Source organism: Seriola dumerili, unplaced genomic scaffold (assembly GCF_002260705.1).
Source record: "Seriola dumerili isolate Sdu_G_001 unplaced genomic scaffold, Sdu_1.0 BDQW01000070.1, whole genome shotgun sequence".
In the NCBI taxonomy this organism is placed as follows: Eukaryota; Metazoa; Chordata; class Actinopteri; order Carangiformes; family Carangidae; genus Seriola; species Seriola dumerili.
In genome coordinates this window covers 936072-952399 of record NW_019174325.1, presented here as the reverse complement: position 1 = coordinate 952399, position 16328 = coordinate 936072, and the positions used below count along the sequence as shown (strand labels likewise).

General features: G+C 42.7%; 1 protein-coding gene across 1 annotated transcript; it reads left to right on the top strand.

Moving 5' to 3' along the window:
- Window positions 1–224: 224 nt before the first annotated feature.
- On the top strand, window positions 225–14356 carry tes (testin LIM domain protein). Its single transcript, XM_022743619.1, has 7 exons — window positions 225–425; window positions 5747–5832; window positions 7402–7978; window positions 8894–9553; window positions 11006–11221; window positions 11307–11465; window positions 13026–14356. The coding sequence occupies exons 1-7, from the start codon at window positions 399–401 to the stop codon at window positions 13215–13217; spliced, it is 1917 nt and encodes a 638-aa protein (XP_022599340.1). The 5' UTR covers window positions 225–398; the 3' UTR covers window positions 13218–14356.
- Window positions 14357–16328: the final 1972 nt, after the last annotated feature.

The window sequence follows — 16328 nt, the reverse complement described above, 5'->3', positions numbered from 1 at the left end:
TTGATATATTGCCATTCACCTATTTAAAAAAAAACAATATCTTTATAAGTCTACACATATATTAATCTTTCTAACTCTTATTCTTTTTACTTTCGTCTCTGATTTTGTAATACTAAATTATTATATTCAGAAATGTGTTTGTTTTAGTTTGTTAGCGAGTTGTGGAAAAAAGTGATTTTATTTTGAAGCTCTGACCGGAAACCACTTCGTTGACTCTGCTAAACTTGACACCAGTGCGGAACAGGACCTCCGAAGAGAAAGCGGAGAGTGAGCCGGGTTGTTGTATTATTTCCCTGCTCCGTCTCCTGTCCGCTTTTGTTTTTTGACAGTTGTCTCAGGAGAAACTCTGCTGCTCGCTTCGTCTGGACCAAGAAAACTTCGCGCCGTCAGACCTAACAATGGAGATAGAGAAGGAAGTGAAGAAGGTAAGCCCCCCCCCTCCTCCTCCTCAGTGTTCTCCGTCGGTGCCTCGGACTGACCGGGGAACGCCCTGAGAAGGTGTGCCGAGCATGGGGCAGGTGGCGAGAAAAGTTACACTATCACAGACACACTTTCTCGAGTAATTTTCTACTTTCCTTTTGAAGGTGTTCCGGAGTCGTGTTTGTGCGTTTTCCTTGATAAACTCCGAATTAAATTATGTAAATACGAAAGGCTTAACCGCTTAACAACAATAGCAAGTTGATAGATATCAACAAACGTTTGTCTCTTGATTGGTTTACGAAGCTAACAGCTCGCCCTTCTTTCTTGACAACGTTAATTCACTTTGAAAATATGTTCCCGTCTGGAAGAACTCACCAACGAACTGCGTATGAAATTTTGCAAATATAGTGTCAACCCGTGTATCAACAAAATTCACAAGCTCTATTACACATTAGCGGTTGTTTAATAAAGACAATATAAGACTTTGCGAAGTTCGGCACAGATATTGTTTCCCCCCCGAAACGGCTCTAGTTTTTACAATAGTGATAGTTTGGTATCAGTGCGCGTTGCTCTGTACCAAAGACAACTCCTCTTCAGGGGGCGAAAATCATCGTAGTAGTAAAACGTAAACCAGTTGTAAAGGTTAATTTGCCCCAGAGTTAATGTTGCAGTTTGAATCTGACACTCGCCGAATTGTAAAGCTACTCTTATTTGAGCTTCTAAGATGTTTAATAATGTATTAATCTTTATGTATCCACGCTTTTAATCAAGATGAAGCAAAATTAATGGAGTTGTTAGTGGAGTTTGGCCATACAAGGGAGGGTCAAAGTTATCTAGTCTGTTTTGTGACTTAAAATGTTAGGATGGTTCTCTCAAAGTGTGGGTCTTGCTGTTTCAGACGTGGATCACATTCACAATACATACACCATGTTGTATTCAATGGATTTGTGCTGAAAACAGTAACATATGTCACCAATAGACCATGTACATTTTGCATCTGCCTGATACTAACATCCCAACGTGCTGAGATGAGGAATTATTGTTGGAATTGTTTAATATACACCTCTATCTCTAACCTACATCTCAATACGAAATCTCAGCAGCAGAAATGTGCATGAAACTTATTTCTTTTTGTGACAAGGGGATTCTTTACTGGTGCTATTTTACCCTACATGCTGTGAACACGCCTGACCCATATCACCTCAGTTTGCTGAGCCATGCGATTCTTGCGTAGACCTGCACATAGCTGGCAGCAGTGGAAGCCAGTGCAAGGCAGATTGCTGCAGGGGTACAACACGGTTAATGTGATGTGACGTGTGTAGCAGTGAAGCTGCAGCATCAATCACTCCACAAGCTGCAACTTTTAATATGTCGTCACTTTGGCTTCAGTCAACCGCACAAGTTTAAAATACAGCCAAAGTGTAGTCTGTATTGGCAGTCTGTGTGCACCAAACATCAGTATGTTTCCAGCGTGCTGACGATTTGTCCCTGCATTCTTCACATGCCGGGACACACTGTCGCAGTTAGATGAAGCATGCATGTGTGGGAGGATTCACTGGCTATTGTGTCTTTTTTGCAAGATCTTATTTGATACTTCTTCTTTTTATTTTTGGCGGTTAGACTTTTGAAATGGAGCAGGATCTCTAGCAGATAGTTTGTTGTCTGCCAATGTGAAGGAATTTACCAGCCTGTAACAGAGCCAAACTGTATGCTGTGGCTGGGGCTATTTTCCTACACTTTCTTTTTCAGGTCCATTTGCCAGTTGCTGGTCAGTGAGACCTGCTGGGGGCAAGATAACAAAGTCAACTCTATTAAAAGCACAGGAAACTCATTTATATACACAGTAAGCTGCCGCTGGAAAGCGGTTCTTAGCAGCTGTGTGACCCAGACAGCCCCAGTCTGACATCTGCTTTTAATCCCTGGAGGAGATAAGTCTGGCTGCTGGAGGCTGCAGGTCTCTGAGAGCGCCTCAGTCAGCGAGAGGTGCTGTAATTAATGTCAAACAAGCAGCCTGTGTATTTAGGTAATATTACGCTCAATTAAGCTCATATGATCATCCAAAAAGGGATCAGAGGTAATAAGTAGTGACTGAGAGCTCACTGTGTACAGGCTGGGAAATCATCACTGCCACTCTGTTAAATTTAAGTTATTTCTGGACGTCTGTCTCTGAAGCTCTGACCTCACTGAGAGTCATTTTCCTCTCTAAACACCTAAGTGGTTGGTGAAGTTGCCATACGCAAGGAAAAACTTTGCAACAGAGATGAGTGACCTAATCTTCCAAACATCTCTCCTTTTTCTCAAGTATATTTAAGATTTCTGTGTAACAGAGTGGAAAACAGAAGAGCTGCTGACACTTTAGACAAATCAAATATCAAAATAAAAAACTGCCTCCAAAACAGCAGCAATGAGGCAGCTGATATGATGATATTATGTATACAGATAAATATATTTCTTCATCTTCAGGCCTCCCAGAAAGAAGGAACAGAAAGAGGAGTGGGCATTGTGTCATACTATATATAGTATTGTGAAGTGACACTAAACTTAAAACAGCTGCTACGCTGTAAAGCAGAAACATGCTTCTTAAATAAAATACTGTAGGCATACTGTAGATGGAAGGCAACTCAGACAGTGTAATTACATTTATTTTTAGAAGTTTAAAATCTGTGTTTCGGCTGCAGAAACAAGATGTCTGAGAGCAGGTGGCCAGTCGAAATTAAAATGGCTCCGTAGCCCAGTTCAGCCCTGCAGCAACAAGATGACTCATGAATATGACTCATCTGACTGGAGCTGTATACTTTATGTCTGAACAGCTTCTTTTTGTCGCCAGAACGGATCACCCTGCAGGTTTAGTCACACTAAGAAGTCGCTGATCAACATCAACTGAGTGAGTGACCTCAGCCAAAAATGGCCGGTCGTCTCCACTGTGAGTCTTCAAGATAAGAATTTAGACTTCCGCAAGTGGTAAACACTTAGTTTGGGACGCCTCAAATCCAAACACTTACTTTAGCACTTAAAGTATTTTGCTGATGCTCTCATCCAGAGGGCTTTAAAAGGAATACAGGAAATTCTCACATCTCAAACTCCAAGTATCTACAGTAGTTCACAACAGCCTGAAACGGATGCGGCAAAATCTTTCTGCACATAGAATTAAACCTTTTTTCTTATACCAACAGAAATGTGACCATGGCACAGAGTATAGACGACTGAAAGTTAATCAGATCCTCGGTTCCTGATTCACTTAAAAATGCAGCCAATTTTAGATCGTACTTTATTAAGTTTTTGTACAGCTGACATTTAACATTTATGAAGTTTGGCTCCTTTAGTTCCAGTTAAGTATTGTTTTGGTATCGATACTGAATCTCCCGTGTTGGCACCAGTATTAGAAACAATTTCAACTCACACCCAGCCCTCCCAAAGATAATAGTGAAAGAAATGAATGTGAATTACCGGGAGAAACATTAGAAGAAAAGCAGGAAAGATTAATAACTTTAAGGACTGAATAACTTTTTTATATTTGAACCGTTCCATTTCTTTATAAACACAAAATGAATCAAATTAAGAAGGTATGAAGGTTTTCACTTTGCTTCTGCTTGTATTAACTTATGCTAAGGCAATGAATGTTTTATTTATATAACATACAGGCAAGTGCTTCACGTGATGCATTAAAACATTAAATAAGATACTGCTATAAAATATACATTTAAGGGATAAAAATATTAGTTTGCGCTGAAAGTGTAAGGTGGAGAGTGGTGCTCAAAGCCAGGGAAAGACATTTACTATTCGAAATATAATTTCACTGATTTGTTTTTACAGACCATTTTACAAGTAAAATGAATTGATTTTAGTTTGTTTATTTATTTTTTTAGGGACAATGCAAAGCATAAAACTGAACTGCTAATTTTAAACTCTTGTCCCTAGTTGAGAATCTATTCCTACAGTTCTGTTTATGCTGCCGGTAAAAGTGAAAGCAGGAGAGTGCACGTGCAACTTCACTAAGATTCACTCATGTGTTTTAATTATCACCACAAATCATGGTGTTTAACTTTGCTCCTGTGCTCGTCAACGACTCCCAGGTGGAAGAAAGAAGTGTCTCTCTCTCTCTCTCTCTCTCTCTCTCTCTCTCTGCTCTGGAAGCTGTGATGAAAGCTAAAATATTGGCATCAAGGTTTCACCGTCAAATACAGGAATCTCTCTCTGCATTCCTCACCAGTTAGTTTCTTTTGGGTCAGAAACATCCCTCCGACAACAGGGGGGCCGGCTGGATTGCACAAAGCCTTCGGCATCATTGAATAGTTGACCATATATGGTTGTAAACGGCAGTAATGGCTGAAGGTGGACATGAGTATTGTTTGACACTGAAGACGGGGGAAAAAGGTTGAAGTGAAAGAGACAAGAGCTCCAGAGTCTGCAGCCAAAAGGGCTGGAGAAAGGCTGACATACTTTATGGCACTTAACGGAGGCAGCTGGAGGTTTTCTGTGGAAGAGACGAGCTGCTGAAGTCATTCTAAAGGCAAGAAGAAAACAATTCGGTGTGGATCACAAATAATTTGAACTCAGGGCTTGTATTGACTTTAAAATATAGTTTTCTCCCAAACCAGTGCTGCATGTTAGTGCAATCGTATTCGGTTCATCAAAAATCAAATCATGTCATGCTAGAATTTCCCCCATCTTGAGTTTTTTATGTTTTTACTGCTCAGTGTTTCCCACAGGTTTAGAATTTACTTGTGGTGGTGGGTGGTACAGCGTGTGACCAATCAGTTTGCATGCGCACGCTAGCAAGGCGGCTGCACACAGAAGTGCACACGACTCAGACAGGTGTGTGGGCAAATAGTTTAGTTTGAAAAGAGTGAAACAAGGCGTTCCCATGTATGTTCCTATCTATGGGAAAGGCTGCTGTTATATCCGCACAGAAAATGGGACAGGAAAATAAAAATGGCTTCCTATCCTATACGCTGCATTGATTATTCAGTCTTCTGACTTTTGTTGCTGCCGGTTTTAGACGCTTCCAGATGTCATTGCTTTTACTTGTCTACCGGAGTTACCGAGAGGAATTATTTCCCATACTCAGCATCACTTTTATCAGAGTCTGGGTGGGTCCCTTCAGGAAATCCAAATCTGATTTTGGTCTCTAGTGCACAGCATCACAGCGCGTTGTTCCACTTCGTCCAAGAGCAACTAACGCTTGAATTTTTGAATTTAATTTACAGTATTTTTTTTCCCCCAGTTACGTGGTACGTCTTGCCCTAAGGAAACTCGACATTTCCTCTCAGAGGTTAAGTAGTTAAAAGTGTGAAATCGCTTCACTAATCATGCGATCTGTTTACAGATGACCCTGGGTCACGAGTTTGGCGCTGGAGCAGCCTGCTTGAAGTGCAAGGACAAGTGTGAAGGCTTCGAACTGCATTTCTGGAGGTTTGTGCAGTTTCTCTCTCTACAGCACAGCACCGTCACAGAAACAGGGTTAACAGTGGATATCGGGGGGGGGGGGCATATGGGTAATTTCAAGATTAAATCAGCAGTAATTCAAAGGAGTCTCTTCACTTGGGCACTTTCCAGGTATTTCAGTAAAGAATTATGAACCTGGACAGTCATGAACAAAAACATGCTTGTTCCGCACATTGTTCAAAGGCAAAGAAAAAAGAAAAGCACGCAGACTGGTCAATAACATCACTTTCCTCTTTGCTTAATTGAAAATACTCTATCAGCGTAATAGGACCATGCTGTTCCTGAGAGCTGCTGCGCTTCATGTTTGTCTTTGAACACACAGCTCCACGTCCCGTTGGCTTATTGTTAACAAAATATCAGAACAATGTGAGTCTGCAGTAGAGGTGACTTTAGGTCTGATTAGTGGGGGCCAGAGCCTTCAGGGGGTTGGGGGGGGGTTTCTGGTCCTAATTCAGCTAAATAACTATAATTGGAGGCTGAGAACAACATGGATGCTGGTGGAGACACTGTTTTGTTTTGTTTTTTCAATGTGGGGCAGTGTACATTCAGTCCAGACCACCCAGGGTTCCCTGTCTTACTTACCCCATCTGTCACAATATGTGCATTTATTTGGACCAGTAATTGGACTGTTCCGTCTGGACAATTACCCACACATGGCTGGTTTTCCTGAAGACAGCGCCAGGTGCCCTGATGCCCACCACAGGACCAGCACAAAGGCCCACCACGAATCTGTGGTGGCAGTCTGAGCTTTGAAATGTCTGATGTCCAGCTACGAGTGTTGGATTATTACAGACACTGTGTTGGATCTGTAAGGATCTACATTATTTGACTTTATACAGCACGTACATCTAGGGCGTTGTCATCAGGCTGCACACACCTAAAGGTTTAAGGCGTCCTAAACTCCAGATACAATATCACCAGAAAGAAAGGGAAGGGTTTAATGTGAATGTAAATGTAAGGCACTTTATTCAGCCAGGCGTTTCCTCAGTCATGCATCATTTCAAAGTGAGCATATCACACAGTTTACAAGACGTTTCTGGAATATAAATGCTGTCGTCATTGCTGTTTGCTCTCACCTATACAAGTCAAACTGTGTTTACAGAGCTTGACACAGCTGAGAGTGTTATTCCCCATCATGCTTGCAGTCTGTGGGCCTGGTCGTGCTGAAGCACGCCAGACAGCCGTAAATTATGTCATCGTTATTCTGCGAATATGAAGCAAGTTGTGTTGAGGCATGTGAGAAGAGAAGAGAAGATATTTTAACACTGAGCTCATTGTGTTGATTTACTATTTTAGCAAATTGTATAATTGTTGTAGAAAGAGAAATTCCGATACAAAAACATGTTTTTGAAATTAAAATGCAATGAAGAGCAGAAGGGATTAGAGATTCCAGACTTTTCCAAAGCAGCGTGTATCTGAAACATGAAGAATACACAATTAGGAAGATAAAAACACTGTTCCACACTAAATTGAGCTTTAACTTAAAAACATAAAGGTTAATATTAGAAATCTTTTTCCTGTCTTTCTCCTCTGCAGAAAAATCTGCCGAAACTGCAAATGTGGCCTCGCGGAGCACGACGTGTCGATGAACTCGGAGGAGAACAAGAAGGTAGGCAAGCTGTTCGAGGACACCAAATACACCGGCCTCATCGCCAAGCTGAAGACCGACGGCATACCCAGCTACAAGGGCAACATGATGACCGTCACTCTGCCCGCCTCCGCCACTGCTTACATCGTCCCGCCGAGCGCCACTTCCACTGTTGTGCCCCCCTCTGCCAGAGCTGGTTCTGTACAGCCTGCTGGAGCTTCTACCGGACCCAGTTCTGTACCGCCTGCTGGAGCTTCTAACAGGCCCGGTTCTGTACCGCCTGCTAGAGCTGCTACCGGACCCGGTTCTGTACCGCCTGCTGGAGCCTCTGCAGGTACAGCACCCAGCGGAGCTCAAGCCCAGGCCCTGGCTCAGCCCGTACCAGCAGGTGCTGCACCAATGAAGGCTAACAAAGTGCCGGCGCCACTCAGCGCCACATCAGCCAGCGTGATGCCAGTTCCCAAAGATGTGCCAATGAAGTCTGTCACCTATGAGTGGGCACCTCCAGTAGCCAATAAGTATCTGGTAAGGGTTAAAAAAAAGTCATTTATCAAGCAAAAATGAATAACACACACTTTTTAAAGCTTCTCAAATGTGGAGATTTGCTGCTTCTGAACGTTTTCTATCACTGTAAATTGATTATCTAGGAGTCTTTCACTGCAGCTGCTCAGACAAACAGGAAATTGAAAGTAATCCCCTCAGGCTCTGAGAACCTGTGTTTGGCTAAATCATTAATTAATTGACAAAACAAAAAAAAATAATTGACCGATTTAATGGACAATAAAAATCATCAGTAGCTGCTGCGGCCCTAGTTCGACCACTAGGATGGATTAGTATGGATTGTATTATTTCCTGTATATGAGACGACAGCCAAAGATTTTTCTTTTCGAGAGGATGCTGTTTTTATTCACCCAAAAAAAAAATTCCTTTGACCTCTGCCTTTATCCTGAACGGTTTTTATGACAGCTCTCTGCTAACTAGTTTGATTCAGAAAATGAATTGCAAAGAGGCATTTAGCTGCTGCTGCTTTTTTTTGATCTGAAGTTTTCAAGGACTGTTTTCCCTGATCAGCACCGTGATAAAGTTTTAGGACATTTTTAAAGAGGTTTGGGGTTGGTCATGAAAGCCTTTGGCCACTAGAGGTCCCAATAATATTCATTTTAGTCCTTGTACCTAACTTAAAGTTATTGAAATCACTCAGCAGGACACTCATCGTCTTTTTGGAATCAACTCACCCAGTCAGTCCTGTATCTGTCTTTGTTGAGTCTAGTCCTGTATCTGCAGGTCCAATGTTTTGCATGTCTTCTCACCACAACACAGGACAGTTTCCCCTTACGTTGTTTGTGATTGGTCTTTAACGTCTCTCTCTGCATTCTTCTCATCTCTGTCCTTCACACAGTTTTCTGAGTTTTTTTCTTTTCTTTTCCCTCTGACTTGCAGGCGGTGCGTTACATCGAGCTCCTCCCACCAGAGAAACGTCCGGTGGCCGGTACAGAGGGAGCGGCTTACCGTCGGCAGCAGATGGCCCGCCAGCTGCCTGAGCACGACCAAGACCCGTCCATGTGCCATGAACTGACTCCTGCCGAGGTCAAGCAGATGCAGCAATTTGTCCGCAAATACAAGGATGAGGCCCTGGGGGTCGGAGACGTTATGCTGCCTGAAGAGATGGCTGCGGTTCAGGCAGGAGGGCAGGGTGGAGCCGGTGGTGTTGGTGCTGGAGGTGCGCCTGGTGCTGGAGGAGCAGGGTTTGGCCCTGGTGCACCTGGAGCTGGGGTTGGTGCTGGGGGTGGTGTTGGAGGGGCTGGATTTAGACCGGGAGTTGGGGTTACTGGAGCTGGAGCTGGAGCTGGAGGTGGCTTTGGGCCAGGGGCTGCAGGCACCGGTATCGGGCCTATGGGTGGGCCTGGAGTAGGTGCCGGCTTTGGACCTGGAGCAGGGGGTAGCGGAGCTGGAGCTGGAGATGCTGGATCACATTCAGGGCCGGGGACTGGGCCAGCTGCTGGCTTTGGGCCAGCTGGAGGAGCCATGGGCACTGCTGCCACTGCCGGAGCCATGGGCGTCCCTGGAGCTCAGCAAGCTGGACTACCACAACAGAACTTTGTAAGATATTTTTATTCATCTATTGTCTGTTTATTCGTCTGTCACCCAGTCAGTTCCTGTCACTCTCTGAAACATCTACACACTGGCATCCAGGCCCGGGTGAACTGGATGAAATATTAATCTTCTGTCTCTTAAGATTAAAATTTATATTTTCTGATATTGATATGTCACAATATGGCACATAATGCAAAAAATAATCATTTTCAAAGTAATAAACTTAACTACTGCTTACTCAGAATGATTAATTTGGAAAAAATAAATGTACAGTAAAGACCTGTTGGTGCTGCACCGGACACTAGATGGAGCCATAAGACCAACTCTGACTCAGCCTTCTCCATTCAGGATGGTGGATAGTGATTTACTTATGATTCACAACTGAAGTTTTTTTTTTTTTTAAATATTATTACCATGTGTGGTTATTTGATTCTTGTTGTTAGGAGTCTAATGATTTATTCCTGTTCTAGTTCTACTGTGACTCATTAAGAAAAGGTTTTGATATTGAAACAAGAAGCAGCAGAGCTTATGCAAGAGCAGCTGTTTCATGTATTTTTTTCATGTTCTGATGTTGTATTTCCCTCCAGTATCCATGACTTCACAATGTCAGTTCAATTCAATTAAATGTTATTCCTGTGGCGCCAAATTATAACATACATCATCTCAAGGCTCTTTACGGAGAAAGGTAGAGAAAGAAAACCTCCAACAGATCCAGACTCGGGGCGGGTGGGCGGTTGAAAAGGAGAGAAGTTGTGGAGAAAGGGGAAGAGAGAGGAGGAAGAAGGGGAGAGAGAAAAGAGATGGACCACACTCTTCTATCCTGGCAGCAGCAGCGACTTAACAACTTTGTGTTCGCTTATCCCTGCCTTCACACTCAGCCTGCAGCAGCTTCCATGTCATCATAATTAAAAACACCAGGGTCAGGTTACAGTGGCTGTGCCATCTGTGTTATAAAGGGGAATTCTGCCCGTGTTAATCACTAGAATGTGTCATTCTCTGTGATTGAGGGAGAGCTGAGATCTAAGGTGAACAGTTCAAATGCTCCCTTTATAAAATGGCCTTTTTGTCCAATCAAAGGACGCCCTGCTTGACTTTGAAATGGACTCAAAAACAGGGATATTGCCCTTTGTGTAAACCTACTGAAAAGTGCATAATAATTCTTTGTTATTACTGAAGGGGATGAAAGGAATCTGTTTGGGACAGGATGCAACTGACTTTTCTAACACAAGTCAGTTGAGCTGAGACTGAGGCAGCTTTACACATACACGTCCGTATCCCGGTAGTGCTCATAATCACCTCCGGCAACTTACAATGAGCACGTTGTGACGTTTTATAGTCTAAATGATCAATTGAAAAATCCTCAGATTATTAGAAACTGAAATCATCCTCCCAACTATACACCAACAAGGAGAAAAACTGAACTGGAAAAATCTCTTCTTTTCTTTTCCCTTCTCCAAGACGTGCCATCACTGCCAGCAGCCGATGCGTCTGGGCGAGCCGGCCGTCTACGCCGAGCGCGCCGGCTACGATAAGCTGTGGCACCCAGCATGCTTTGTCTGCTGTACCTGCAGCGAACTACTGGTGGACATGATCTACTTCTGGAAGAAAGGCAAGCTGTACTGTGGACGCCACTACGGAGACAGTGAGAAGCCGCGCTGTGGAGGATGTGATGAGGTGAGAGGAGGTTATTTATGCATGCATCACTTTCTCTGCAGTTTTGAGGTTCGACTTGATCAACTTGATGCATGTCTGTCCACAGCTGATCTTCAGCAATGAGTACACTCAGGCTGAGGGACAGAACTGGCATCTGAAGCACTTCTGCTGTTTCGAGTGTGACTGCATCCTTGCCGGAGAGACGTACGTCATGGAGAATGAAAAGCCTGTGTGCAAGCCCTGCTACATGAAGAGCTACGCTGTGGTGAGACAGACCATCTTTCTCTGGGTTTTTGTTTGTTTGAATAGTTGAAATTGTTGTTTGTTTGTTTGCTGCTATCTAAACCACAACAAAGATCACCGAGTGCATGCATTCTTAGCTTGAGTGGCACTAACGAGGGTTAAAACCCTGAGCCAGGAATCCTCAACTCCTCATCGGACCTACAAGATATAAAACATAACGTAACATAAAATATTTTCTGTAAAAACCTAATAATAAATGTCACTCTTTAACTCTCAGTCATAATTTTTGAATTGATTTATAAAATTAAATGATAAAATTCAAAATAATCTTAAAAAGAATATATTTAAAGTGTCACTTTATTGTCGCAGTTTATTGTAAAAACTGTCTCATGCAGGTTGAGCAACAGACTCCCTGGTACAAGAGAAGGACTGTAAATGAACACAGGCCACCCAAAACCAAGAATGTGAAGCACTCGGCGTGTGTTTACATGATTTACCCGACGTAATCCCCTGCAAAGCCACTGTTTTTATGCAGCGTCATACTTGCCTTCATTCTGACTGTGTCATTGTAAACGTTAAGAACCAGGGATTCCACTGTGCAGCCAAGCATCACAACTGAATATAGTTTTTTTTTAAGTTCCCACACTTTACACTTTTCCTGTGTTTTATTTGAATCTATAAGAAGATATATTTGTGGTTTTAAGAACCAAAAAACCCTGGTTCAGTTTAGTTTGGACTGAGCGCTTTGATAATTAATGTAGAACCTAGATCTGCTTTATAATAAAAAAAAAAAGACATGTAAATCTCACTTTATACAATATGGGACCTTTTTACATGTTTGTTATTGATGATTAGAAATGAGAAAATAGCTCCACTTTTTCTTTTTAGGCTTTCTTTTGGCTGTAAAGTAAAATTGCACTCAAAATACATAACACCTTTCAACAGTTGTGACCAATATTAGTTACATTTCTAAGCATAGACACTGCAGTGTTTTTCTGTGTATATTTGTTATGTATGCCTGCTTGTCTCATGTTTACACATTAGATTAGATTAGATGATTAGATTAGATTAGATTCAACTTTATTGTCATTGCACAGAGTACACGTACTAAGACAACGAAATGCAGTTAGTATCTAACCAGAAGTGCAAAAGAGCAGTTAAAGTGCAAGTGTGTGCTGTACAGGTATGTAAAGTGAGGGTGTGCATAAGTAAAGTGGAGATGTGCATATGTAGGGTACAATAAATTACACTGTGAATTACAATGAATTACAATGATGAGGTAGCGAATTACAATGATGAGGTAGCGGGAATAAATACAGTGAGTGCTAGACAATGAGTAGAGACGGTTCAGAACAGTTCAGTGCAAGGTTAGGTGGCTGAGGGGGTTGGTGTGGCAGTCACAGTCTCTGGGTTGTGTGTGTGGGGGGGGGGACACCGGGGTTGTGAGTTCAGCAGGGTGACCGCTGCAGGGAAGGGAACATAAAGGTTGATTGAATTTGTTTTAGTAAAAAGTACTGAGAAAAGGAAGAAAATAGATGATCTGATATGTGACTCGACATCATTATCTCCTCCTCCATCCCAGAAATGCGCCGCCTGCCAGAATGCGGTGGAGCCCGAGGCGCAGAGGGTTTCCTACGGCGAGCACCACTGGCACGCTGAGCCGGAGTGCTTCAAGTGCTCCGGCTGCTCCAAGTGCCTGATGGGCCAGCGCTTCATGGCCGTGCAGGGCTTCCTCTTCTGCTCCGTGGAGTGCAAGAAGAAAACCATGGCTTAGAGCTGCCAAAGCAACTCTCTCCATCTGCTCCACAACCACTTGTGAAACCAGGACAGGTTCAGCTGAAACTAGAAACCAGAGCAGGGAAAACAAACACTTGCACAGCTGCGGAGACAGACTTCGGTTGTGTGGTTGTGTTAACGTGAAATAGAGTGCCTGATACCTCTAATATAGAGATATACAATAATAATGAGTCCATTTGCACTTGGGTGCTCTTTCCTTTCTGTCCATGAAAGACCACAGTATTGATAAATCTGTCTCAACTTCTTCTGTCCAGTTTGTCCTCTGCCTTAAAACCGTCGTCTTCCTTCAACCAGTAGATTTTTTTTGTTTTTGTTTTTTTTTCTATGCTTCTCTTGCACTGTTTTTTCATATTGATGAGATTAATTTTGTATTGATCAGACCAATTTATTAATGTTAAACCTGTGTCTGTTTAATGGTATGAGCGCTGAACCTATTGTTGATTTAATGTGCCACCTTTTTACTGCTTCTACTACTGATGCTCACCCTCCTCTATGCAGCAGTATGACGAGCAATATTAGCCAGGTTTGGAGTTGATTTGCTTCCAGTGCACTGTATTCCAGATCGAAGTGAAATTATCATATAAATTATAATAATAAACGACCTACGACTTCTCAATCCAGTCATTATGTGTTTCAACAGCTTTGACTGAAGAAATTCAGTTCCTGAATTGAAGTGAAATTACTGGAAGTAAATAGCCCCAAATCTGACAGCAGTATTATTGGCGGATTAATAGTATTTTCATATTATCTTAAGGGAACAAAACAATGTGAAAACCTTCAGTAAACACCACCAATTAGCAATTATTATTATTTATTCTTTATTTGGATCCACAGCTTTCACAAGGTGATCTCTAGTCTTATTAAATAAATGACCAATGGTTACATGCAAAATAAATCTGCAACTACTTAGGATTTACCCGAAGAGTTTTTATTAAAGTCTGCTTGTATCACCGTCTGGCCCCATGACAGCTGTAAACACTGTAAAGCTGTCACATAGGATGACTTGATGAATTGAGGAAAAACCACTGTAAATTGTTAAACATAAAACTTTTTACTTTTGTAATTTTTGTGCCAAGTACTTTCTTTTTCATGCAATAAACTGCACTTTAAATTGTTTGTTTTTCCCCCCAGTAATTTGGGTAATAACTTAAAATTCCTGAAATATGGAGCAGGTTGAGTTTTTCACTTGACGACTAACTACTACAACTACCCTTCACAGCTGTTGTTCTCCCACACAGCTGTTTTCACTTGCGTGATTAGGTCTCTTCTCAGGGCAGTGTGTGGAAAGGACGGGGCCCTGAGGCTTGATGAAGCTCCCTTTAGCTGCTGAAGTGATGTGGCAGCACGTCTGATCACCGGGACAATAGCACACGCTCACTTCAGTGGGACGCAGCAATCGTTAATGTTGTTGATTACACCTGTGCTGCGACAAAAGGGTCTCCCATTTCATTTAGTGTGTCGACCTCATATGGTCTAATCAGTGTAAGTGAAGACACCTGTGTGGATGTGCAGGGCAGCTACTTAAGATGTGAAGCGTGCCACAATACTACACACACACACACGTCCTGTGTACTAGTTGCTGTAGTACACAGACTTGGACCAATGTGCATTACTGTTTCGTAATGTATGCATCTCTAATGCCACGGCTAATTAAACATCACATGGAGAAAGCAAAATGTTTTACCATGTGCTCTTTGGTTTTGCTGCTGTTCATTACCATCCACAAAGCAGACACCTCCCTGTAGATTATGTTCTGCGAGTGCGGCACTTTTCATTATCAGCACAGGTCACTTTGACCCCCGCAGGACCCATGTTGACCCATGTGACCCACGCCCTGACGTATCAGCTGTTACTCTCCGATGGGAACCCTCTAACAGGCCGGCCATGATGGAAAAACCACCTCTGAAGGGGCTGGTGTTTTCATTCACTAACTGGAAACTGTGCACAATTCAAGGAAGCTCCATCTCTGAGGAGCCCCATTGTTTTAAATGGCAGTCGGCCCAACGCTGTGCTGCTGTTTCCCCTCTTTCGACCACAACTCTACCAGACCTGGTGTGACCGAATCGCTTGGCCACGTCCAGGATCAGCCAGTTGTAACCCGTCTCCAACATCCTCCTGGATCCTTACTCTAATTTTCTCGCTTCAGAAATTCCTTTCTTTTCCCGTTCCTCCGTCACAGGAAGTCAGGACATTTTTGGCTTCTGTGTCATTCGAAGAATGAAAGCTTTTGTTTTCTAAAGATATAAATGCGAGTGTTCCCCCGTTGTCTTACCTAAGAATGGAGCTCACAGGTGGGGTCGTCTTCCTGTAATATTGTGTGCCTGTTGGAATTTGCATGTGATTTGTTTTCGTGCTTGAATTTGAATTGTGCTGCAGTTTAACACAGGAATTTGCATCGTTAATTAATTACTCACTGGAATTTGCATCGTTAACTTGAATCCCGCCTCGACTCCATCGCACAAAGGTACCACCTTTGGAAGTGGAACTTGTTTTACTCTCCAGGTGTTTGCTCGTGTAGAGATGAAGCTGTGACGCTCAAGTGTTGAGTTGCTTGTGCTTTACTTCACCAACACCAATGATGATAAACATTTCTGGTTTTCCCGAGGGAGCTGGATGATGCCACATTCTGCAGCAGAACAAACTTAGAAAGTAGCCCCTTCAAGAGTCACTGCGTTGATTGTGTTAGACGGGGGTAACTCCACAGAAAATGCATGAGTTGATGGCAAAAACAAATGGCAACAATGATTATCTTTCCCGATTTTGATTGATTTTCGTCTGTTAGCGACACATTTCAGGAACACTTGGAAAGCAAGACCAAAGAAGTAATGAGTCGGATTTGTTTGCCGGGAGCGAGTCTCTCCGAGCTGAGTATGTTGAAGACCTGATCTTCATAAATCAAGCTCTAAGTTTGGACTTTGATAATCCCTGTCATGAATCACAGTCATGAATGCTTAAATGTAATACAGCAGCATCTACGCACGCTTCATCCACCATCTAAGCAGTGAGTCAGAGAGATGAAATCAGGATCAGATTTTGTGAGTTATTTGGAATTTAAATTTTCTGTTTCAACAGCCTTGAGCTATTACAG

Excerpts from the sequence above, each read along its gene's own strand:
- tes (XM_022743619.1), top strand. The coding sequence starts at position 399 with ATGGAGATAGAGAAGGAAGTGAAGAAG. Across the intron at positions 5,833-7,401 it reads TTCGAACTGCATTTCTGGAG|AAAAATCTGCCGAAACTGCA; the intron begins GTTTGTGCAGTT and ends TCTCCTCTGCAG. Across the intron at positions 9,554-11,005 it reads GACTACCACAACAGAACTTT|ACGTGCCATCACTGCCAGCA; the intron begins GTAAGATATTTT and ends CCCTTCTCCAAG.